At 31.3% G+C, this 27938-nt stretch overlaps 1 protein-coding gene and 1 long non-coding RNA gene across 2 annotated transcripts in view; both read right to left on the reverse strand.

Moving 5' to 3' along the window:
* Window positions 1-27938, reverse strand: part of LOC103574371 (uncharacterized) — an 83276-nt gene that overhangs the window by 29155 nt on the left and 26183 nt on the right. The window contains exons 2-5 of the mRNA XM_053741755.1: window positions 14780-15015; window positions 13491-13717; window positions 13100-13404; window positions 12738-13027 (exon numbers count right to left, since the gene is read on the reverse strand). Coding sequence (XP_053597730.1) covers window positions 12738-13027; window positions 13100-13404; window positions 13491-13717; window positions 14780-15015 — 1058 coding nt within the window. The remainder of the gene's footprint in view (window positions 1-12737; window positions 13028-13099; window positions 13405-13490; window positions 13718-14779; window positions 15016-27938) is intronic.
* Window positions 18706-19321, reverse strand: LOC128668563 (uncharacterized). The gene is made up of 3 exons (XR_008404191.1): window positions 19015-19321; window positions 18867-18928; window positions 18706-18786 (listed from the first exon to the last, which is right to left on the reverse strand). It is a non-coding gene; the product is annotated as an uncharacterized LOC128668563 (long non-coding RNA).

The following is a 27938-nucleotide window of genomic DNA, read 5'->3' on the forward strand; positions in this document are numbered from 1 at the left end:
AGATAACAACAACACGGAGAGCGTAAAACCCGTCGCGTTCAAAGACCAAGCCGCTTTGAGACTGTCGTGACGATCTCTCTTATGTATTTCGTACTACAGTTTACACTAAAACTTTTTGCTGTTTATTTTTTGTTTTAGGAAAAAACATTACGGTAACATCAATATTTTTAAATAAAAATCCTATAACAAGGCTAATGAGATTACTAAATCTAAGCCCATTTTTTTTTATTTTTGTAGATCGCGTTTGAATTCAGTGAGAAAGTGAATTCGTGATGCACTAGAGTTAATACGCTAGAGTAATAAATCTTCAAGACACTTAAGGTGAAAAGACGGTTTATAAATATATTTACGTCCTTTTATTTAGTTCTTGCTTTTATTTTGAATGTTCATTTTTAGATGTAGGAAGATAATTCGTGTATTTCCGTATATCAATCTCGTGAATTATCACCTCTTTTTTTATTTTGTCTATTTCTTCATTTGTTTTCTACGGCTTTTTGTTACTAATTTTAAAAACTTTAGTGATAAATTATATAATGGCACCCAAAATGTTTAATCATTTTTTTGTCTAATTAACTATTTTTTAGTCCCTTTACTTTTGATTCGTAATAAACCTAAAAATTATTATTGTGAAGAAAGAATTCTGTATCAATTCTTTTTCCAAATAAAATTATACTAGATTGATACCACTTTCTGATACAAATTCTGAATCCAACGTATTTTAAATGACGTTTAACATACGATTCATTATTATATAGTTTAGTACACGTTGATAGAATATAAACATTATTGTAGCTATAACCTACAAATTTTTTGTTTTGTTGTTACATTATATACAAAATTAAAACGCCCTTAATTTTGTTGTTGATCAAATTTAAAAAAAAAACTTTTTTTTTTTTGAATCAATCACATCAAAAATGAAAGTGTACGAATCAGGTTTGAATTGAATCGAATGATTTAAATTCTGGAATCATTCGAAAATTTTCGAGTTATTCGTAACTTTTCAAGTTAGTCGTCTATTTTTTAATTATTTATAACTTTTCAAATTACACGATTCGATTCGAGAAAATTTTGGTCAGTTGTCGAACATTCAACTTTCATTTAGTGGAGGGTCTAGTTTTTAAAGTAACCAAAAATAATTTTTTCGTAGATTCGTGTCTGAGCTCTATTTACACGGTAAGTAATGCATTGCGTTCAACACCATGCTGGTCTGAAGATAGATACTGAAACAGTATGTGACATATTCTTAGATAGTATTGTAACAAATCCCAGAAGTATGGTGCTATTTACTATATATTTACTGTATAGTACTGGAACTATTGTATTGCTGATACGTATGCATAGCAGGCACGGCGAAACAGCATGTCCCTGAAACCCATACTACAATGCCGAGGGCACAATGCTACTAGTTTTTCCCGCCATAATTTTTGACGTGTCAATCAATGTATACTATCGTATTACCGCCAAAACTATATAGATGTCGTTAGACTAGGTTTATCTGCCAGAGGCATTATGCATACGGCAACGCAGTATAGGCCTGACGGCCATACTGACATTGCGGCGTCTGCGACAGCTACCGCCAATGTTACTATTCCCGTAATGGTCAAAGCATCTATGCATAAAATTTTACCTCTGACAAAAATTTGAATTATTCGAAAAACTATTATAATTTTGAGTCGTTCAAAAGAAAATCTTGGAATTATTCGTAACTTTTCGAATAATTCGAGAATTTTAGAATTATTTAAAACATTACGAATAATTCGAAATTTCGAATAGTTAGATTCGATTCGATACGAATAATTCGCAAGTTTGAACTATTCGCACACCCCTACTATAATAGAATTTTAGATTTCTATTAATTTACTTATTGATTATCATTACAGCGATTTTTTCAGCTTCCGGTAAAATGAAGAAGATTTGCAAGTCTTTTTTAGATTAAGCGATGATTCACAAACGTTTTGATTGATTTTCAGTAGCCATTAGATAAAAAAAGAGATAAAAATATATTACTATGAAAGTAATAATCATAACTCGGGAATATAGTTTAAAACAGATAGAATCAGATAAACAAAAAAACAAGACGATAAAATCATCACAAGTACTTGGGAGCTACATTAAGTTTATTTTCTTTCCTACTTTATTCTCAACTCAGCTAGACCTCAGCCAACTCTGCAACTCTGACGGATCAATTACCATTGGGGAGGACTTTATTGCGAAAAGAACGTGACTGCTGTGTTGAACATCGGGAAAGTATAAGTGGAAACGAGTGAACGAGACTCAACACCAAAGAGAATGCTTCGAGGAACTTGTACCATATACGGATGAGGTCGCTGAGTTAGTAGAACGGTAATGCAGGTGACATTATTAATTAGCGATAACCAACTACTCACCTTTCAGCTCACATTTTATATACATATTTAACACTATCCTATTTAATCCTCTGCCTAATTAACAATTACACGCATTTTCATTTTTATCTTTAAAAAAAAAAATTGATAATTCCAATAGTTCCAATCAGTCGCCATCTTGCGCCCACCTATGATTTTTAATTACCTCTCACTTAGAGGTGAATCGTCTAATAAATTATTTATACTTTTTTTACGCGGTAGTAAGATTGAACTTGAAGAAATATTACAAAATTTATCACAATAAATAATTTTAAAATACCTGGAGATCTAATGGAATTTTTTTTAGGTTAGGTGAACTCTAACAGAATTTTATTTACTTATATATATATATATTTATATTGCACTCATTAAAGGTATCATTAAGTAAATGATAGCAGCGGCGGTTGTCATTAAAGATAATATATTAAAATAAAATAAATGAGCGTCATTGAAGAACGAGTATGGTCAACATCAAGTGTCCGTTGGATTAATTATAGTTTACTGGCGAGGAAAATGAGATCGTACGTATATATATATATATATATATATATGAAGGTAGTGTCTTCTTCATTAACCGTGACTGGCTACCGCACCCGTGTTTCGACCCACTTCTGTCTTGCCGGAAAGCTTGATAGAAAACCAGTTAACTCATGTGCGAATGAGAGACAGAAGGGACGGGAAATGATTGAAGAGGTAGCAAATAACCTGGGTAATAAAAAATTTATAAAACCGGCAGCAAGTAAAGTGGCTGAGGTCAGCAAAGTTTCGCTGAGAGCCCCATACTTTAGTTTCCCGGGCCGAGAAACCATTAATTCTTGGTGGGAAATCATCTAGCACGCATGCCTGTCCAGCCTTGTCTCTTGATTCAATTTCAGCTTTAAACTCGACATGATGTGGATTTATACGCATGCCAAAGTATGTTGAATGTGTTGAATAAAAGACCGCCTTGAACCGGGTAACGAGAGAGAGAGAGAGGAATCTCTGGAGAATGAAAATGACGGGATAACGCTGGCACGTGCAACAGACTTCCTCATTCTAAAACTAAAACTCTCTAATAGAGTACCCAGGATGAACGGCAACTGGCAACTCCTGGCTAACGATGCCTATTAGAGCATCGAGAACACGCAGCCTACCAACCTATCTACCGACCTAGCAACCAACTAACCAAACCATACCGCATACAGCATACCACGGAGATTCCCTTGAGTAATCGCATTGCACAGATTACTTCAATACACAGTTCTTAGTAGATGCAAAGCGGCTATCCGTCTTGCACAATTCTGCAGTTTGTCAGTTCCAATCCAATCAAATCAAATCAAATAAAATAACATCACATGGCATCGATAAAGATACCAAGATGTCGATGTCTATATGACGTTCATCAGCGTCCATCGTTTAGATTGTTAATATATACGTTTATATGCATCTATATGCCGATATGTTGAAGTTTTCTTCAAAGTTTCCGTCTTTCTCCGGTGACATTGACAAGCTAAGCTTGCTCGCAACCCCCGTTTATGGCCATGCCGCTTCCAATCGCGGATGACTGGAGACTGAGAGCAGTCCCACGAATACTCAAATAGAAGACTGAATTCAGTAGCATCAACTCACGAGATACCGAGGCCTAACGAGACGATGATGGACCTACGAGACATGAATACTTGAAGCTTTGTCCTTGAATGGCGTAAGCCTACTTCATGATCAACATGTTTTCAGATGTCTCATCATGATTTATTTATTGAAAAGAGACCGTTATATAATATTCGAAAATTCTTGTCAAAATCAACGAATTTTTTCTTCAAAATAGACTTGATTGCTGATGGATGAATTTATGCTTTTGAGAATTCTTCAGAAAAGTTTTATGTTCAAAAAACATAGCATGCAATTGAAAGAAAGTCTTACTATCAGTGATAAAGGTCATGACCAAATCTGCAAAATTTTGTTGTAATAATAAAATATTAAGTAAAATAGACTATCTATTTTATTAAGAGAATAAAGAAAATTTTGTTCCAACCACTTCTATGTGAAAGATTAAATTAATATTATTAAATTTAGTATCGTTAAAAAGGTCATGACTTGAATTTGTTCCTTTTCATAGTTTCAGCTCTTTTTTTATTGCCAATTATTGAGATAAATCAATGTATCTATATCATTCGAATTACATTCAAATTACGCAAGAAAAAAGATGACCGTATTTATTTTCTTTAAATAAATTAACCCTGATCCGGTGTCGCTGTTTTCATAACCCGTAAACGTTGAACATGGATCATTAGCGACCGCCGTTTATTTAACTATGCTATAATGTAAGGAAAAATCTGAATAAATTCGTAGGTCTTCTTTGGACTTCTAACTATGCCATAGAGTTATTGCCAGCCTTAAAAATCCCTTTTTCAATAAACATTTTCATCAAAATTCGGAGGCATATAGGCTGTTTAGAGTAGAATATTTAAACACAAATGACCCATGTTCAGTCGATTAGGGTTAATATTTAAATTGTTCTGTCACTGAACACAACATATGTAACTGTTGTATATAAAATTAAGAGAAAATAAAAAAAATTTAGTCTGCGATGTTTTCTATGATAATAAAAATTAAACTGATTGAATTTGGTATCAGTGAAAAATAAATGTATTAGACGACTAATCAAAAAAATTTGACCGTGTGTATTTTTTTTATATAATCATCGAAATAAATATATTTGCGAGTTAATGATGAGATTTATCTTACTAAATTTTATTAATAATAGAAATAAACAAAAGATTCTAATACACGAGCAGTTACAAAGTGACTGTAGGTTGCTCTTTAGTTATTAATTGAATGAATTACAAATTATACGGAAAAAAGTGAATGCGGCAACTATAGAAGTGGCATTCATGTCTTATTGAGATTCAAACATGATAATAAAATTAGCATTCTAATTAAACTAGTGGTCTTCATAAAATACTTTTGTTACTGTATCCTGAGATTACCATAGTTAATTACTGAAACAATCATTTTGTCTGAATATTGTTCTCTGCAACATGAAAATTTTAATAGCGTATAATCAACAAAATTATGTACGGTCTAAAAATTTCAACTGAATAAAATCATTGTCTGGTTGATTCTTCGTAATATTACCCAAGAACAAAGATTTAATTAAGAAATTCAAATTAATGGATTGACATGTTAATAAACAGAATAGAATTGAATGCGGATCTAAAAATCAATCGTAGAATTTATAATACCGTGGAGATAATCTTAACCTGGTGACCCTTTGGGTAAGATCTTGAATTGGACGAATTTCGCAAGATTAAGCCAACAAGCCGGTGAACCTTTGTTGGTCTCTTACTATGTTAGTAGTTTATATTAGACATTAGATCTTACCAAGAAGTTTCGCCACAATTTATATTATGCCACAGAGGTTATCTACAAGTAAAGCGTGTAGTTATGCTCTCAGATGCTATTGTCCCACGACGATTTTCATATGAAAATCAAGCCCGAGTGTCACGCCACGAGCGCCAGATAGTATCTCAGTTCACAGTATCCTAGCAAGCCGACCGAGGACTAACCTCAGACACGGATAAGTTTTAATGGAATTTAGTTGGCAATCAGGCGGCTATTGAGAACTGAGTTACTTTTTTCGGAACTTTGATTGAGCAGACGAGAGGAGATAGAGGAGAGTGAAAGAGAGAGTTTGAGTTACCGGGAGGTTGGCAAGTAGGCACTCCCACAGTCAATGCTAAAGTACACAAGATGTAGCGTACAGTGATCTATTTCGTGAGATCGTCGAGTTTACGAATAGACTTTAGTATAAATGACGCAATTTTATGCCTAGTTTATGTATATGTAAGAAACTAAGCATAATAAGACCAGAGTATGAGGCCTCCAGGCAACCCAGATCTGTCACGGGGGGAGGATGCTGAGTTTTTAGTCGATGCCAGCTGACGAGCTTTTACTTTGGTTCTTTAAGAACGACGCTATTCATCAGTCTCCGTAAATGGTACACTAGACGTAGAATAATATTATAAACTTGCCAACGGGCTCTTTTATTTTCTCCTTTTCTTTGTAGTTACCAGTGTTATATATTAGCTTCATAGCGTCATTATTGTTGTTATTATCTATGCTTTAAACTTTACACGCAGTAATCATCATCGGCTTTTTCTTTTCATCAAGACATGCAAGATTTCGTCATTTACTTTCAATGAGGTTACGGTTTCAGTTATTAATTGTTTGTTCATACTATTTTATGTCGTTTCAGTTTTTTATGTGCTTAAAATAAATCAATAGGATTGTCAGAGTATCAATTGATGTCCTCATTTTTCAAATTTACGACAGCCCAAAATATCTTAATTATCATTGAAAAACAGAGCCACTAGTTTTAGTGCAATAATTTTTAGATCGCGCGAAATTTTGGAAATCATAATACAGTAGAAGCTCGTTATAAGACTACGCGTTATAAAACTTCCCCTCAATTCGTTAAAACTCGCTTGGAACGCTTCCCCCACCAACAACTCAATAAAAGTTTTGCGCCGAAACCTCGCTATAAGATTAACAACCAGTACGACTAAAACCGAGATACAATGTAAATACATAAAGATTTTAGATTAAATAATTTATTTTCATAAGGAATACTTCAAATCTCGTGGTATCAAATAATTAATTAACAGAAAAGAACGGCAAAGTTCTGTTTATTTATAATTATACATGAAAAAGATTCACTGTATAATAGAGTAGACTTGAACCGAATACATTAATAAAATGCAGAACGGCGACAGTCTTATAGCGAGGGTAAAATTAGGGGTAAATATTGTTAAGCACAATAGTGGGGATACCTCGATTCCAAGAATTTTTTCCCCCACAGCCCCGAGCTAGTCTTATAACGAGGCCGTACTGTAATAACCATTTTATTACTTTTTTCTGGTTTATTTATTTTGAGTTATCAATGAAAATCAGCATTAACCTTTAAACGGTGACCCTAAAAATTAGTACACTGAAAAAAAAAAAATATTGCTATAATAGTAATACCGTTAGGTTATAGTAACCATCTAAAGTTTGGAAAATTGTAGATTGTTAATGTAGCAATACTTTATTTGCGTAAAGGCTAGATTGCTATTTTACCCATACAATTGTTTTGTTAAATCAACTATCTTTATAGATGGTTGCTACAACAATACGTATCGCTTTATTAACAATACGTATTGATATATTTACAACCCAGATTGCTATATTAACCATATGGATTGCTATATTAACAATTTGGGTTGCTATGATAGCAATCTATAGGAATCGTTAAAACAGCAATTCCAAGTATAGAGAACATAACCAAAGAAAATGGCTAAATTGACAATACTTTTATTTAAAATTGAAGATAGTCAATGCAGCAATCTGGTATCGCCAAATTAACGATACATTTTGTTATGACAACTATCTACCATTAGCAATACTTCTGATGGTTACGATAACCACATTTTCTTTTTCAGTGCACGTTATGGGTAATGATGGTCTGACAGACCACTATTAGAAGTACACTCGATTTTTTTACTTTTGAAAAGGAAACTTTATCTATTTACATAAATAAAACTATATCTTTATGAAAAAAACATGATTTAATGATCTTATAAACTTTATTAAACTTTAACTTTATGATATTAAACTTTATCTATCAATTATATGTATATATATATATATATATATATATATATATATATATATATATATTGAAACTTCACATTAATATTTCAACATAAACATATTAAAAAAAGTTTTATTGATATTAAATTTGATTAGCGGTCTGTCAGACCAGAGGTACCGTTTAAAGGTTAATGATTAAAATAGAATAGCTATACTTTAATTGTTTTATAAATTCTTGAACTCTAAAAATGAATTTTCTACGGTCGAATCAAAAGCTTTTTATTTTAATATCAATTAAGACATTTTCGGATGCATAAATTTTTAAAATAAAAGAAGTAATTATTTCAAGCATTGTAGTCAAACATCTAAAAATAGTGAAAAAAAATGGGTCAATAGCTCAAGTCGTTCGGGATTTATTGACTTCCGCTACATAAAAACAAATAAATGTACGAATAAACGACCAAGATTTTTTGGCGCAACTATAAAAGACATTGATGTGGAAATGCCTCAGCCTCAGCTGTATTTATAAGAACGTATCCTATGTAATAGTAAACTGTGGAGTAAGTTAGAACTATAAAAAGCGTAATCTCTTAGATATAATTGTTAGCAATAAAATAACAGAAAATATCACTTATTAAATCAATAACCAACCAGCAGCTGAAAATATCCAGACTCTCACTGATGGAATTCGAGACTCATTACACGGTAAGAAAATACAACAAACATAAATAAAGCACGTTGATATTTAATATCCCACGCAGGGTCTTCTAAACATGAGCCACGTGTACTCATATCAATAAAATAAAATAAAATGTGTGCGGGTACTAAAAGTTAAAAAGCAGTGAGCAGTGAGCAGTAAGCAGGAGCAATCTCGTATCTCACCCAGCGCAGAGAACTCTGAAACGAGCGTACTGAAAATACAGCAAACGTGAGCGATGGCTCGGATACCTCGACTCACGTTCTCGATCGGCGCGTGATGTCGACTCGCGGGTCGATACCTTTTTATTTCAATCCTTTCCTTACATTTCCTCTATCCTCTACTATACTAAACTCAGCCGTTCCCTTCATCCTTAGATGTTATATCGACATACAAATATATTATACAGTTTTCCCATTAGATTAAACTGCACGCCACTAATACGCCAAGATGATCCTTAAACTAACGTACAATCGTATTTATTTATTTGTATATCAGGTATCAGGGCGTGTGCAAATATACTAAAGTAAAAGTATTTATTATCAAACCCGTTATCAAATGAACGGTAGCAAAGTACGTCCGTTAGGATTTAGAAATAATAAAAACAGAAGCCACGCGAACGTAAATACGGAGAAAGCTCTAGCTTCAGCTTCAGCCTCTTATTTATGTACCACGTCCACGGATTTTAATTAACGCACGGAATTATCTGGACCCAACTAACCACGCGACTACTCACTACTCTGACCAATCGTAAATTATTTAAATTCCATTACAAACAATTCAAAAGATTCTTCGACTAGAATATAAGTCTAGTCTTTTACTGTTCTATTCACTCAGTACTTAATTCTCTACAGGATTCTTAGCAGTCGATATAAAAAATTGCTAATACTTTCTAGACAATTTGCATGAGATAAATCTGCATTACTGCATCTACTGCTGATGAATCTTTTCGTGAGGTAATATTTTTTAGTTTTAAATAAAAATTTTTGACGATTAATTGATTCGTAAGACATTAAAAATCAAGTATTACGCGTTAACACGCGTCTGTGAGAGGTCTAAGGGGTCGAGTAGTTAGAAAGTTGATGATCTATAAGTCACGGAAAATGTATATGGAATTCAATCATCAACGTGATGCTACTTCAGGAGATAAAAAAATTATAATATAGGATAATAATGACTGTAATAATAATCATGATGATAATAATAGTAATAATAATAATCATAATCATAATAATAAGAATAATAATAGTAATAAATAACTTGTGGATTATAATGCAATGAAATCAAGTAAAATGATTAGTTCACGATTTTCATGACGATAGTATCTGTCTTGGACGCGTGGGAGGCATGAGGACTTTGATCAGGATGAGGATGGGACCAGGAGAGACTTGTATCGTGTTTTTACCGACATTGTCGTACTGATCAAGGATGGTTAACGATCACCACTACTATTAACATCATCATCACTGTGTTCATGCTCGTGTTCGTACTTCAGCTCTACATTAGATCATTACTTTCTAATCATTTTGACCCCTTTAATTAATTTCATATTTATAGACATGTACATCAAGGTTAATAAATTTGTTTTTTTTTGTTATTTGTTGGGAATTTTAAATTATTTTGTTTTTAATTTAAATGAAAAGTTTTCTTGTTTTTGAATTTTCACAACAGTAAAAATTATTTATGATTATTTTAGACATTAAGATGTCTAATTAAAAAAAAAGAATCAAAACTGTAGATTAGTATGGATAAGGGACAATTTGGGCCATCTTAAATTTCATACAAATCACTTTAAATCCCACTAATTATTAATTTAATGATTTAATAAAAATTTTATCCAAATAAGTTAATTAAAATTTAGTTCAATTATTTTTTATTTGAAATTTTTTTCAGAAGGAAAAATATTTTAAGTGACAGAATCAATTATTACCAGAGCTTAAAAAAATTTTCTTTTCATAGCTGGGTCATATCATTATCAAATACGTATTCAACAATCAAAGTAAAGTTAAATTGAGTAAAAAAAATTGGTCTGTCGGTTGACCCTGTGGGCCAGCCCCACAAGTTCTCGCCCATTTTGAGCTCCTTGAGCTCGAAAAATTGTTGTGGATACATTTTCGAGCTCCTCGAGCTCGAAAATACTTTTGTATGCCTTTGTTTTCGAAAAATAACGTTTTTTACCATTTTTTCTACAACGATATCTTTCGAACTAATAAACCGATTGAGACGGTTAAGATGGCAATCGACGCGTTTTATTGAGTTCTACAACTGATCAGATTTTGAAATTGATCTATCGAGTCGGTTTTGAGAAATTTCGAAAATACTAAGGAAAAACTTTTTTTTTAATTCTTTCGTTAACGGTTTCTCTTGAACAAATGAACCGATTTTGATGGTTGAGGTGGCATTCGACGCGGCTTACAAAGTTTTAGAGCTTATTAGATTGTCGAATCAATCCGTCGAGCGAATTGAAAGGTATTCAAAAAAAAACATTTTTGAAAAAATTTTATTTTCGAAATATCTCCGAATATACCCTACTGATTAAGCTCAAATTTTCAGTGTTTATAGTAAATAATAAGCCGCGTCGAATGACACCTCAAATACCAGGCCTAACTAATTTAAAATCTCAATTTTATGTCCATCAAAAAAAAAAATCTCGTTTCTAGTGGTCCTATAAAACTCCAAATGAGTTAATTTAACTCATTTAAATTTAAACTTTACCCTAGAGTAACCAAATTATTCAAAAATAATTTGCGAATTTCGAAAAAATAAAAAAAAACCTGGACCAGTTTTATTAAATAAAAAAATGTAAATTAAAAAAGAATTAATTATAAAAATCAATAAACTGCGAATTCCAGCAATAAATAAAAAACGCGATACCTCAAGAGCATCAATAAAAAATGCGAAATTAATAATAAATAAATAAATATATTTAAATGGATACTAAAATGATAGTTTTATTTAAATAAAATTCGATGTGGAGTTTATTGAGTCATTTAATAGAATGATCGGGTATGATAGACGTGAAACATCTCCTCATTAGATACCGTACATCCTCCTTGAATATTCATGAACAAGAGACACGCGTGCGAGCATGAGATTTACGATCCGTAAAACCGGACGTCTTGACGTACTAACACGCTTGGGACTTATTTAAACATCCAATTATTTATCCTTTTATACTTTTTAACGTCTCTCTATTTTTATATCACTTATATTTTATTGTTATTAACATATAATCATGCATATTATTATTTTATTGACACAAATGCGATAATAATCGCGCGGGTAAATTTAAAAATTTAGTTTCAACAACTTCTCTTCAATTTTTACCAACAAATAACCGACTCGTTGTATTCGTCCTTAGAAAAAAAAAGTTTGGAAAATCCAAAAGTGCACGACTCATAGTGCTCTTTTAAGTATGAAATAATAATAAAATAAAAAAATATATAAAATAGCTGAGATAGAACGATAATGTGCAGGCGCCCCTAGTGATGGGATGAATGTACACAATATATATATACATAGTCTTTTGATTCTTTGATTCTTATTAATTGCAATTAAACGACACTGAGTTACCAAGCCATTCGCGATAGGTGACCTACAATTCTTTCAAAGAATTTAAAAAAAAAAAATTTGACTCAATTAATGGATTTTTTCGCAAATTACAGTGTCTACCAGTTTCATACGCTTGACCAGCAGGAATTTTTTTAAAACTATTTTGATGTTTTTTTCGTTTTCATTGCACTAAATAAATTTTTGAAAAGTATGGAATTAATCTCCATTAAATTATCTTTACAATATTATGCAAAATATCTTAATTCTGTGAACTAAGAAGGGTGTAATAATTGAAATAGTTGCCAAAGTGAGCTGAAAAAAAATTTTTCGATCGTAAAGCACTTTCTGATGCTTCGTACCATGACGAGCAAAACTCGTAACAAAAGTAAAGAAGGTGATTCGTGATCTGTGACTGTGATACATTGAGTTACCATGACAAGACAAATTATAAAACAAATAGGGCTTAAATTTATATTCAAGTGTTAAAAAAAACTAACCTGTGCATACTCGGCGCATATGTCAATTGAAGAGACGTAGTTAACGACATCTTCAATGCTCCAGCGATTGACAGCTTGGCCATCGCCGCAGGGCATGTGTCCACACAGTGAAGGACATCGTACTGGTGGCGGTGTACTCGACCGTGGTGTCGCCGCTGTCGCAGCTTTTGGTTTTGGCGACACGCTTTCCGACCTCTTTGTTTCGATCCGCGGTCGCTTTCTCGGTGCAAATCCCCCGGGGCTTGACAAATCCAATGGACTCGTCACTCCTACGTCCCGTTTATTCGCACCTGGATCAAAGAGTCCCTCAATTATCTGGCGCCCCATTCATCACGGCGGTTTAAAAAAATTTATTAGCTTACCTTTAAGGTAAGTTTCTAATTCAGCGGCATTTTGAGCAGCATTTGCTGTTCGTACCATGTGTAAAAGTGCTTGAGTTGATGACATATCAAGCATAGGTGGAAAAACTGGGTTACCAAAAAGTGTATCCTGTTTTTGTTCTTTTGGTTCTTTGCCTGTAAGTGGCGATGCCGCTGGTACTGTTTGCGGTTGGGGATGGGTTCCAAGTGGGGCCATAAGACCTACGAATGGTGTTGCTGTTGTTTTAAAACCTGGAAATCTTGGGTCGAATCCTGGTGGATAACCGTTACGAGAGGAACTAAAGTAACTGAAGAAAAAAAATAAAAGGTTAAAGATGTAAATTAAAGATTTTTATTATTTATGAGGCGTCAGATGGAAAAGTTGTTAACGTACTCGTTAGGATTAGCGTTATTGTACTTAGCAGCAAGACTTCTCATAAAGTCACTGTAATTACGACCCATCATCTGTTCCATGTGTTTGAGATGATGAGGCGCTGGTGGACCTTCTGGTCCTCCCAATGCTGCGGCATTGGGTGGTGTGCCTGGATGACTTGATGATGATGGCGTCACACTTCGCGATGACGTCGAATTATTGTCAGGCGTTAAACGCTCCGTTTTAACCTACAGTTACAAAATGGATCCAAGTTTTATTCAAGTATGGGCTTTACAATAAATCATTTTACAACATGTTCATTTTTTCATGCTCTGTTTTAAAATTATTTAGCACATTTAAGAAAAAAATGTTTAGTCCTCCATAATGTATTCAAAATATCACTAATTTTATAAAATTTGCAATTTAAAATACGAAAATGAATATTTTATCGTTTTTTATCCTATGGGAAACACTACTAGTCAAATTTTTAAGTTACATAAAAAAATTAAAGAGTGATTGTTTAGGAAATTACATGGCCTACCTAAAAGGTCTGGAACAAATTGATAAATTCAAATTTTATTATTTCTTGAATTTTTAAATAAAATCATAATTAAAATCATTTAGATATTTATTAAATGTTTAACCCTCCATTACACGCGCTTTCTCTAGTGTCTCACTCATATTCACGCCAACTCTATTAGTAATTATTTTAACGAAGGGTTAAAATTCATGCTCTATAAGGCCATGCACCATATGTATGATCGACAGAAAAATATTTGTCGATCGGAACAAATAAATGTCCCTAGCATTGATCGCGCCTATCAGCGGTCAGGGTGATCTTGTCAAATGAATCAAAACCATTTTTTTTTCTTATTTTTATAGAAATTTTTAAAACAAACGGCTTGAAACTTATAATTAATGGGTATAAAATTTTTTTTTGTACTAAGTCATTTTTGATGATTCGAAAAAAATGTTGCTGTAAAATGCGATAGAATTTTTTTTAATGCCCATTTTTTTCTATTGTAAATCTTAAAAGTTATTCCGACGTAAAAAGCTAAATTTATTTAAAAGTTTCTAAGAGTTTTGGATTTTTACTACAAGAAACTAAAACGGTAAATCTCTTGTTAATTTACAAGTTTGTTTAAACTCTTAAACGGTTGTTCAATACAAATGGTCTTAGCTAAATTAAACACTTGAAAATAATTGAATGTCGTAGGTATCAAGAATCTAAGTAACTGCTTTAAAAAAAAAAAAAAATAAAGAAAGTGAGGACTACTTATGAAAGTTACAATTTTTTTTTTAATTTTTACCTGCGTAGTATCTAGGCCGTTTTGATTCTGTCTCCTGCGTCCACGGGGTGGTCTAGGAGTGACAGCTCCCGACAAATGGGCACCCTGGGGGCTGCCGCCCCTCGCGTCGATCGCTGTGTTAGCGGCCAGGGTGCTCTCGTCAAATTTATCCGTATGACGGCCTAAATCAGCAGCTTCCACACGTTCTCCACCTCGTGGTACCGTTCCTGTTGATACGGTATCACTTGATACTTCACCTAAAACAAAAAAAAAATGTTCATTAAAAATATGAACCCATTATATTTAAAATGTGTGCACTTAGTCAGTATAACTAATTAAGATAAACATAATTAAAGTTATTTATGTTCTGAGATAGTTTTGTTATAATTTATTACTAATTTTAATTGACCGTACATAATGTTCAAGTGCCATGAAATTTATGAAAATAGGCCGTCTTATTTTTAAAAATCATTCCGGTTAAATATATTTAGTTGATTAGAAATCGTTAAAAGAAATCGTATTAGCTATTATTTATTTACCATTAATTACTTTGTTTGTAATTAAATTATTATATATTTTTCAATATTTAATTGATCATTTTTCAATTAAAATTAATTGAAAATTTAAGAGGTTTCTTATTGGATAAAATTTCCCAAAAAAATTTAGAAAAAAAATTTTTTTTTTTTCGGTCTAAAAATATTTTTCTATCAATCATACATATGGAATATTATGTTGTAGAGCATGAATTTTATACTTAAAAAAAAATAATAATTTTAATTAATTAGTTATCATTTTATTTATACACAGAAAGAATTATCTAATAAATTTTACTCGTTAATTCTGAGTAAAACTGGGCCTGAATGAATGATTACTCTTCCGTTTCTAGATAATGTTCATTTATAGGCTAGAAAAACCCAATTTCGAGTAACTTTTAAATACAAAAGAAACTAAAAGGAATCAATTCTATTCTTTCCGTACATATTTTGTTTTTGGCCCAGGTTTACTCTAAAATGTATGGTAAATTTTACCAAAAAATTGTCTCCGTGTAGAAAAGTTATAATTGTCAATGGTCACATTTCCGGTATAGATCATCTCAGATAGCAAAATGACGTCTTGATGAGTTCTGAATGAGTTCCTATTTATGATTTGGACCTCTTATCAACATCTTGAAGAAGTCTTTAAGAAGTTCTCAAGATATCGAATGAGCCACCTAGCGAACTTAGACGTCTTTAAAAAGAGTTCTCAAAGAATTATTTTTTCTGACTTCACAAATAAGACTTCAGTATGAATTTACCATGACGTCCTAAGGATCTCCTAATTTTTACTTCATAAAGAAGTTAAAAAAAGATTACATTTAGACGTCACAAAACTGACGTCATATTTATGAGGTCTTCAAGAACTCTTAATTGAGAGTTCTAAAAAATGACACCTTTAAGAAATTATTCTAAGACTTCTTGAGGACGCCTTCAAAAAGACGTCATAAAGCAGTCATTCCGACTTGAATGCTGTCTGGGATGCACGCTGAAAAAAAAATGCTAACCATTACCATCTTGCAAAAGGAAATGATTACTAACTATCTGTATGTGATAATCATTATCACACTTTTACGTTAAATCATCATATTGGTTCAAAATTTTGGTCAGACTGAGGTTTAGTGTATTGAAATATAATTCCAAGAAGATGTCTCATTTTTATATTTTTCCGATTTTTTAAGCTTACTGGTTCAATTGCCCCCTGGTTCAATTGACCCCACTCTCCCCTACTTCGTAAAGATGGCAAGTATCACCAGTTTGTTTTTTCAGCGTGTATGGTCATAAAAAACCTCAGCGTTGAATTAGTACACGGAAAAATTATTTCAGTTTGAAATGCTATGGTACCATAGTAAAGCCGGACCATGTTGGCCACCTGACGAAAATAAAAGTAAACACATGCAAAAATTACTATGTTCATAGTAAAATTGACATCGATAACGTCACAAATTACTGTAATCATTTTCAACTTTACTATGGTCATAGTAATTTTTGCATGTGTTTTCTTTTATTTTCGTCAGGTGGCCAACATGGTCCGGCTTTACTATGACACTAAAGCATTTTAATCGAGAATAATTTCTCCGTGTGAATAAAAATAATCAGACGTGCTTTTTTCTCCTGCTTACCATCAAGTTTTTCTTTTGATGTACATTCGGTATTTTTTAGTTCTTAAGAATTTTCCATGTGCAGTTAACTTACATTTCAACACGAACCGACAGTGAGATTATAAACAGGTGACATATTAAATCAAGTAGTTTATCTATTAAACATTTATCTAAATCTAAAATAATAATAAAGATGTTGAAAAAAGGAGGACAGTCGTATGTTGAACTAGAGAAATAATTTTCTGTAATAATTTAACGATCACGTCATCTGTACTGATTATTATTATACTTGACGATCAAGAACCGAGATGCTATCCGTTTTCTACTGCAAGATATTTTCATTAACACGTTGCATGTATGCTTGTCAGTTATTAAACTTACTTGTTGTTAACTTGTTTTAAATAAATATTAAATGAAATATAATTTTTTTAAAGAATCTGAGACGTATAATTTTATCTGATAGATTATTTTGAGAGACTATCTGATATTTTGTCGAGTAAAGACCTTTGTTGAATATCTTAATCAAGATTTTGTTGAAAAAAAAAAAAAAAAAATATGTGATAGCCATCAATTTATTAGGCTTGCTCGTTAAAAATAACAGGAAAAGGTGAATATTGGTGTTTAAAAACATTCAACTGACAAGTATATTGATTGATAAATATCTTGAATATTTTTTTATGCATGCTGTAAAAAAAATATTGCGCGATAAATATTTTTTAAGGAAGAGAAGTTGTGTTTTTTATTTATTTTTTATGCTATTGGATAATGAGGCTCTTGTGGAATTGCGGGCTGGTTTACGACAGTTCTGGTTTGACGATCGGTTCAGAGAAATTATTTATTAGTACGTTGTGTATAGATTATTATTGTCAAGTATTGAGTAGTCAAATTCAAGACTATTATTGTGACCGCTAACATTTAATTGCTTTAACGGTTACATTTTTTATTTTTTTATTGAAAAGCCAATAAATAATTTTAATGAATTATTGAATTTTTGATTTGCGATTACTTTTGTTCAAAATAAATAAGTATTCTGATTGGTTTTTGGACAAGAAATTTAATTTAATACAATTTTGAAATCATCAAGAAATTTAATACTTAGATATTTGAAAAGCATTAACTTTTAAAAAATTTATTTTCGATTATTTTTAAAAAAAGACAAAATATGCAGGGAATTTAATTTACTAAAATTTTGATATTATTAAAAAATTTCATGCAATTAATAGTTTTAGGGATACATTGCAAAAAATTTGAAGTGAATTCGGAGTGATTACGAGTTTTACTTAAATCTGAATCCACTCCGTCGATCGGAGTTCTGGAGTAGTTCCGGAGTTTAGAAAAAAATCACTTCGCATACCGAGTTTGTTTTTTCAACAGATCTATTTCGGAGTGATCTAGATTTTTCTTTTAATTCGGATTCACTCTGGTTCGGACTTAATATTAAAATAAACTCCTTCAAAATGAATTTTACTCCGAGGGAATCAAATAAATAAACAGTCATCCACTCCGCATTCACTCCAGATTTAATCCAAGTTCACTCCACAATATTTTACAATGTAGTCATTTTATGTTTGAGAAAATCTGAGATTTTTTAAAAAAAGAAACTAAATTTTTAAATTACAATTTTTAATTTTAATGAAATTTTGAACGAGACGAAAATTGTAGAGTGAAATGTTCTTTTACATAACTACATGTAATATATATTTCTTATATCTTAAAGATATTGGCAATCAGCTAGTTAATCAAAATTTTTTCGAATTTTTTATCGACAATTTTTTTGATAATTATTCGATAAATTAACTTCATAGTCAGTTATCGCCCAAGTCATTAAAATTCCTTCAATTTTAGTATCAATGAAAAAAAACATGAAAACATCAATGGTGTAAAAATTAGTCACCTAAAGAAAAAAAAAATAAATTTTAATTCAAAGAAATGATTTTCCGAAAATTTTTCCAAACATTGTAGAAAGCTAAATACCTTTTTCGACAACCATCACTTATTTAAATTTTAAATAAACAAAAATTTTTACAAAATTCATCCTGAAAAATAAAAAAAAATAATATAAAATAATTATAATGTGTTAACGAGTACAACAAAGATTTAAAAGAAAAAAATTTTCTGGTACCTCTCAACTAAAAGTTATCGTCGTCGTCGGAAAAGCGGTCGTGTCAACTATGACAACTGCACAGTCATAAAACCCCAAGAAATAAGACCTCGTCTCCAAAGAAATATTTCTCAAAGCCAAAGCAAAAGCTAAAGCCAACTCAAGACAGTTGTCGCAGGTGTCTCTCTAATGTTCGAGTACTTTACGACACGACAGTCAATTCCTATAACGACACAGCCAATAAAATAATAAAATACTCGTCACATTATTTTCCATCCACTTATTCATATCCTCGCATTTGCAATTTAATTGTCAGCCTCACAAGCCTCACATGCAAACAAACAAACAAATAAACAAACAAACTAAACTCTTCTACAAAAACAATTAAAATAAAAATGCTATATTTTACATTCAATACTCTCTTTGTCTATTCAACAACAAAAAAATATAAAAAGTTCTGTTAAACGATGTATGCCTTTTGACACATAGTTACGACATTTCACACTCTGCTCGCACTCGCGGTCGTAACCACGCTCGTACTCGCGTTTATACACGTACTCTTTAAACTACACAATGTAAAATAACGTTCATAGTAAAATGTATGTTCCGGGTTACGTACTTAGTATTTAAGTATTTAATAATTTTTTATTTTATTTTACATCATTACTGTTACGTTTACTATTAATCGATGCCCAAGTTTGAGAAATCGGTTATTTAGCTCGAGTTTAAACCGATTTTAGACATCATGAGACGATTAACTCACCGATAGACTACTAAAGAGAATAAATGAAATTAAACGAGATGAGTTGAGTTGAGTTGAGTTAGAGAAAGGTTTTAGTCCTTATATTAAGATCTTGTGGAATACCGGATAGATCAAAGTTCGTCAACGATCTCACATCACATCTAGTTGAAACTCTCTTTTATTTAAAGTTATCCTTTTCCTCTACTCGAGGTACGAGCATGTCTTAGTTATATGTCTACATTTATGGGGAAAGTTCACACTACGATCTATCTGTATATAGTAAACCGTAAAAAAGGATGTAATTGAATAGAAGGATAGATGGAAGATTTAATAGTTAAGTGGAAGGATTTTTTTTTTAATTTCCTAAAGGGATTTATAGAATCACGTACCTGGTAGGTGATCTACGTCTTAGCGGCTCTTTAACTCAACGAAAAGACGGTATTTGTGTAATGAGAAAAAGATCCAGGTCCATTTTATCGCAAACTCTTCGTCCGGAAAAGGAAATTTAGATGCAATGCTGTTTTTATTTACTTGTATATTTATTTTAAGGATAAATTCTTCAGATTAGTTATTTCTGTATTCATTAAGATATTTTTATTTATTTTATGATGGCGATTATTTATTGAATGACAAATTAAAATGTTTATTTTATGTCAATATGGGGTTTCATGAAAAGATTGAAAAAAATGTTTTTTTTGTTTCCTTACAAGAATTATGGAAGAAATTTTTTTTTAGGTAATTGTCTATATTCAGGCTCCAAATATTTTTCAAACTTCCAAGTGCTTACACCTTAAATATCTATAATTGAATTTTTTTCACGTGTTCAGCTACACGGCGGATTAAATTTTCTGTATGTGTTTTTGTCTTTAACACTGGATATCTATCCAAACTCTGCAATTGAAGTGTTCAAAATTGATAAAAATAACATAAAATCATGTAAGTTTTAAAAAATAAATATTTTCTAATATATATAAATAATTTTATATAATACCGAAAGAAAGACGATGGTGATAGAAAGGTCTAACTAAGATTTTAAAAATTTTGAAACTCTTGTATGAATGAAAATCGGCATATTTGTGTTATTTTAATACTCTGAAGGGTACAATAGCTCACCTAACATTTTGTTGCAAGTAGTTTGGATGGTATCCGCCTCCCTTTACTACTATAGTGTTTGACCGAAGCCTACAATACTGTTTTACGCCGGCGCGTACTAGTAAGAGATGTAGTCTAAGGCAAGAGTCCGTTAACATAGCCTTACTGATGAGTCCGTTAACGTACTTAGGACGAAACTATACACATTATGGTAAACAGGCATATATCTTAAGGTTTGGTGGTTGACTTAAGAGTCAGTACATATAATAATAAAAAATTATGTCATTTAGTGCAGTAAAGCACGAAACAAAAAAAAATTAATACATCATGTTTATAGCTTTGTTACAAACACTCGTATATTGACGCTTATTTTATACTCAATTAAGCAAACATAACGTCAATCCGCCGACAATTGCATAATGACCAACCTGGTTTTATTGCTAATTGCTTACAATAAGGATATTTGCTAATTTAAATATGGGTGAGCCGCACTTCTAAACAAATACCTTTATTTAAGTAGAAAATGTACCTTTATTTAGGTAGAAAATAAAAATGAAAAAAAAAAATTTTTGATAAGTCAGATAACGCGAAATCAAAAAAATAAAATTATGGAGACTAAAATAAAATAAAAAAACATTTCAAAAGCAATAAATGATCATTTTTTTTTTATTTTGAAAAAAAAATTCTAGATACTCATTTTTGTTCGTCTCTTAAAATAATTTTTCAAAAATTGCAAAAGCAAATGCAACTTGTTCTGGTGTGAGTAAATATAACAAGTAATAAATAATTATAAAAATAAAAGGGATAAAAATAATGAGAGAACGTTAAGGTGTCTGATGTTGTAAATGGGTATCGTATACGCACAGCAAGATTGTTGTTACCCATGTATAAAAATCATTATTTCTCCTCAGGACTCCAGAGTCCTCTTATGAAAGCAAGATGTTACTTGTCAACAATTTCACATTTCAATTTACAAAATTATAGTTCAAGTATTGCGTCGTCTTCAGTTGCCCGGTCAAATGACCTTAACCCTCTACCCAAATTTTATTTAAAGTCACTATACATAATCGTAAAAAAACTCGAATGGAAATCGAAAGTTTGAATTTAAAAACGTGTGATTATGCTAAGTACTGCCCACTAGCCATTGAAATGTCACCTGTCCAAACACCTGTCAAGGTCACATGTTATCTCACGGCCTCCAAAATCTTAAATTAATTCACGACATCTTCAATATTTACTATCGAAAAATTTCCAATAACGTAACTAATTAATAATTTATTATTAATCATTAATTATAAATAATTACCCATCAATTAGTCATATTTATCAATCATTACTTAGAAATAACTTTTTACCATCTCATTGAAAGTCATAAAAATTGTCAATAAATATTTATAAACATAAATAGCCAATTCTATAATACCTCCATAATTAACCTTCCTACCGTAAATTAACTCACATTACATCCAGCTGACACTCTTTTACCATATTAAATTATATAGTATATCTGTATATTTAAACTACTTTGTATGCCTGTTTAATTTATAAAAATTTTTTACATGATCGTGTAAGAAATGATACAAAAAAAAAATACATGTATATATATATCACATATATATGAACAATGTTAATGACAGTCACGTAAGATTGTTATAATAAACGTGCTCAAAGGTAAGTTTATGTATCTATATCTGTATGTCTATATAACTGACAGAGGAACGTGTTCCTGATGGCGGGTGAGGCGAGTCGAGTTCGCGAGAGAGTGCAGAGTAGTGAGTTAATATAAGTTAATATAAGTAAAACAGAAAATAAGGTAGAGAGAGAAAAAGAATAATAAATATATATATATATATTGGATATACATAAGGTAAGTCGACAAGAGGCCGCGCCTTGAAGTTTACCAGCCAGCGAAGGTCGTATGACGATTCAACCGTACTCTAGAGTGTATGGCGATTGTGCGTCCTATTAGACGAGGTAAAGGTAACTTAGAAAGAGGTAGATATATCTATATGTATATAAATGTGTAGGTGTGTAGATATAATGTGTGTGTTGCTACTGACTAAATAAAATCACGAGAGGTAAAACGAACACGTTCAGTAACTACGTGTTCGACTTAACGCCGGAATGCTTGGATGGTTGTGTGCCGACGCATTCCTGCAACTAATTAAATCCTATTGTCAAGTCTAACTAAAGGAGTTACGTTGAGATAAAAAAATAAATAAATAAAGTAAAAAGAGAATTAAATGGAATGGAGGGGCCGAGGTCCTTCGTGGGCGACAACATTGGCTTTCAATTCTCACTGGCTTTTTATTTAGTTGTTTGACAATTATTTTCTTGTCTTGTCACTTATTAAACAAAAGGATAAATATATTTATTATATATTGTTAGTATGATATTGGTGGAGTGGGAATATAATCTTTTGTGACACGAAGATTTTCTTGGAGTGTAGAGTGTAGAGGTCATACAATGTCATGGAAAAAAAATAAATAGATATAAATTTAAAAATAAGCAACGAGTGGCTACGTGACGTGGCTTTGCTCAAGTCTAGTCATCATGCAGATGCTGCGGTTAAATAAGCGGGACGTTAGGTACTCTATGCTTTAAGCGATAAACTTTCAAAGAAAATTATTATCATTGTTATTAGGATTGCACATTTCAAACGCGGAGCGGTTGTGCTCTACTCTCAATTTAAAATTTTTCACTGATTAACTCAGGTTAAATCGAACCTACAGTTGATATGATGTCCGAAAATATTACAATAGCGACATTATTATAAGGAGAATACTCTACTTACAAAATCGATCTATCAGTTGACCCTGCGGGCCAGCTTCAAAACTTTCCGCTGTTTTCAAGCTCCTTGAGCTCGAGAAAATTGTTGTGTATACATTTTCGAGCTCGAAAAATCATTTGTAAGCCTTTGTTTTCGAAAAAAAAAAAAAAAAAAAAAAAACGTTTTTTACCATTTTTTTTAACGATATTTCTCGAACGAATAAACCGATTGAGACGGTTAAGATGGCAATCGACGCGTTTTATTGAGTTCTACAGCTGATCAGATTTTGAAATTGATTTGGGTAGTCGTTTTTGAGAAATTGCGAAAATACTAAAAAAAAAATTTTTTTTTAATTCGTTTGACAACGGTTTCTTTTGAACGAATGAACCGATTTTGATGGTTGAGGTGGCATTCGACGCGGCTTATAAAGTTTCAGAGCCATTTTGGAATCAATCCATCGAGCACATTATAAGTTATCCAAAAAAAACCTTTTTGAAAAAATTTTCGTTTTGGAATATCGCTGAACGAGCCCTACCGATCAAGCTCAATTTTTCACAGCTTTTAGATATTGACAAGCCGCGTCGAATGATACCTTGACGATCAAAATCGGTTTATCTGTCCAAAAGCTACAGATATTTACATACATACGTACATACATACACTCGGACATCATCATGAAATAAGTCAGAATAGCTTCCTAGAACCTCAAAACGTCAAGATCCCTTAGAAATTCGATTTTTAAAAATCGGACCGAAACTAATAACTTCCTGAATTTTTAAAAATTTTCACTTTTCTTAGCGGGAAGTTAAAAATGGTGACTTATAAAACATGGCAATTATTGCGGAAAAAAGGCGAATTTATTTAAAGAATTTAAAACAGCATATCACAGATGCAATCATTTAAAAATCAATATTTAAAATTATAAAAAATAAATAAGTGATGAATTTGAATATTCAATTATTTGAAGTAATTATAAGTTTATAATATTAATTATTAAAAATCATATTTTCAATTAATAAATTAAGAATTTTTTCTAAAATATTGTCTGGGTTACAGCGCATCAAGTATAAGAATATTAAAATTAAAAATTAAAAATCCTTAGTGATAATTAATATTTTATTATTTATGAGACCTTGATAATAATAAACTTTTAACCATGAAGATACGTAATATGAAATTTGATAGCCAAGGGCAATGAACTAATTGCTATTTGTCCATGAAGAATAAACTAAATACCCAATGGACTTTAAAATTTATTAAATACGTTTTTTTTCTTTCTACAAAACATCATAGTCATTTTTAAATCATTCAGTCATTGATCCATGATCCTGAAACATTAAAAAAAACGAAACTTTTATAAATTTAAATTAAAACACGTCGATACAAAAGTTCCATTAGCATTTCATACGGAAGTTGAATTACACGGACGATTATGCACGGCTCCTAATTCAAACCGAGTGTTGATCCTCCTGGAAGCTTATACATCAGAGGCCGATGGATAGACGGAACAAGAAGAAGATGAAGAAGAAGAAAAAGAAAAAGAAAAAGAAAAAGAAGAAGAGTATGATAAGGTTGTTAATTTACGTTTTATCCAGCCCTTTAACTCTCCGGGGCTTGGGGATCAATCGTCAATCGTGGGTGGTCACACGATTTGTGCTCATACGATGAGACTTACTGCAGGACTTTAATCGGAGTCAGTCAGATTAAGAAGAAGCTATTGGAACAATGTACACTCGATTAATTAGACGGTGTCTCGACACATCAGTCACGCTTACTATTTTTAAGTTATTATAGTACAGAAATTCCATCGAGCTAAATAAATGTTGATGCTCCGTTACTACGTAATCGGTTTATGATGATTGGTATATATTTTTTAAGCAGTTTAATTTTTTACGAACTGTACACAGTAAGAGTTTTTTTTGGAGTAAACCTGGGTTGAAAACAAAAAAAATATTAAAAAAAATAAAAATTAATATGTTTCGTTATACTTTTTACTCTTTTTTGTTCAAAAATTATTCAAAATTGAGAATTTTTTACTCAGTAACCCAAAAATATTTAAAAACAGAATTATTTGCATGGTTCTAGTTTACCTGCAATTGTAGAATAGCATCCATTATATAATTCTCTTTGGGTAAGTACTTTTAATCATACACAGAAAAATAGATATTTACGTTATAAGGCCGTGAAGTGGCAGTTTTCTGACAACGACGATATTTCAATATGAGCTTAAGATTTGTAGCGGGAAAGTTCGAAACGAGCGTAACTTTAACGTCCGAGGCGTAGCAGAGGACGGAAATTTACGCTCGTTTTCGAACATTCGCGTCACTAACATCAAAGCGAATATTGAAAAAAAGTCGTTGTCAAAATCGCCACTAAACGGCCGAATGACGTACAATATTTTTTGTTATTATCGCTCCATAAGTTTAACTTTTGAGGGATAGGAGGCAGATAATGACATTTTTTTTTTTTTTTTTTTCATTCAATCATTTGTACACTCGTTGTCATTAATGCCTGGTCCCACAGACTATAAATTCTTTACCAAGCAGGGGGCCAGGCATTGATGACAATGAGTGTAGGTGAATGTGAGTAAATGTAGCAGACTTTAGGCAAATTTTAAATTATTAATAAATAGAGTAAATAATTAATAAATTTAAATTTTAAAAAATGCGCATTTAAAAAATTCAAATATTAATACGTGCATTTATTATAAATATTATTTTTTAAATTATTTACTCTATTTATTTATAATTTAAAATTTGTCTGATGTCTGCTACATTCACACTCATAGGTGAATATAGATATATCTTAAACAAATAGTTGACTAATTTGTATTACTTGCTTTAAAAATATACGCTGATAATTTACTTGTATTGTATATTTATGGTTAATAAAATGGCGTGGTTATTATTTTATTAACATTAGGTCCGCTTCGTAATAAACTGCCAGCAGAGAAATAATTAGTGCCACTCAATAGTAACTAAGTTTAAACTTTACTCAAATTCATTGGTCAGTACACTAGAATGAGACTTTTGTTTTTTACGATCTCTCTCAATTTCGTCTGTGTGTACACGAAAAGTTAGTAAAAAGAAGGAGGGGGTAAAACTTCACGGCCTAGGCCGTGAAAAAAAGACGGTATAGTAAAGTCTACAAGAGTCCCTTTACGGATGCCACCCAGCGCTCAAAAGTTGAACCTTTGGAGCGAGTATAACAAAAAATAATTTCTTGGCGCAAGAATTTTTTTTTGTTAAAAATCGAACACAAAAATTTTCTTGAAACGAGAAAAAATTTATTGATTCAAAAAATTTTTTCTTACTCTGAGAAAATTCATTCTCGCCGTAAGAAAATGTTTTCTTTCATTTCATAATGCAAAAAATTTCTTGGGATAAGAAAAAATATTCTTGGGGTGATTTAAGGTAATTATGCTGCTTTAAGTTCTACATATCCCTGATTACGAAAAATGATTTAACCAATGCTGTGTATACCTATAGATTAGTTGTTTCAAATTGTTTTTAATCATTTTAAATCAATCTTCGTAATCAGGGATTTTCGAAATTTTTAAATATTAATAAACATAATATTTATCAGTAAATTAATTTAATCAAAATTATAATTGTTGGTTAATTCATATATTATTATAAATAAAAAATAAAAGTATTAATGAATCGTTCTTTTGACAAGTTTACTGGATGAATAAATTTCAATAATAATACAGTTATTTATTGCTGTAAGATGAACGCTGAAGTGTGAAAAAGTCTGTCGAAAATTTAAAAGATAAATTTTGAACCCTGAACATTTTTGGATTGACATACTTGAATTATTTGATCACTATACAATTCAAAAGCATGTAAGTAGATTCATGAGTTTACGCTATTACCCGCCTCCGGTTGTTGACGGGCTAATACAGTCAAGTTCACTACAGTGTTTTGGCTTCACTCGTATCAGTAGATTGATAGTCTATTAAGGCAGGGTACGTCAATATCAGCTTTACTGATTAGTCAAATCGTATGTATTGAAAAATAAAAATATTGAAATTTGAATCATTAAAGAAAATTTGACTGAAAACACGAAAAAAAAAGCATAAAGTTATATTTAACAAAAAAATTTTACATAGACAAATTGTAATTTTTATTAATTCTATATATATTGACAAGTATATTTAAAATACTTTTTAAATTTAATGTCTTTTTTTTAAATTTTCTCTCTTAATCAATTTGCTTTTTATCTATTAATAAAGGACAAAAGTCAAGTTTTTATAAAAAAAAAATTTCTAATGCATTTAGCCTTTATTTACCAAATAAATAAATAGAAGAAAAAATATTTATAAAAGTAAAAACTCCCGTT

Source organism: Microplitis demolitor, chromosome 9, assembly GCF_026212275.2.
Source record: "Microplitis demolitor isolate Queensland-Clemson2020A chromosome 9, iyMicDemo2.1a, whole genome shotgun sequence".
Taxonomy (NCBI): domain Eukaryota; kingdom Metazoa; phylum Arthropoda; class Insecta; order Hymenoptera; family Braconidae; genus Microplitis; species Microplitis demolitor.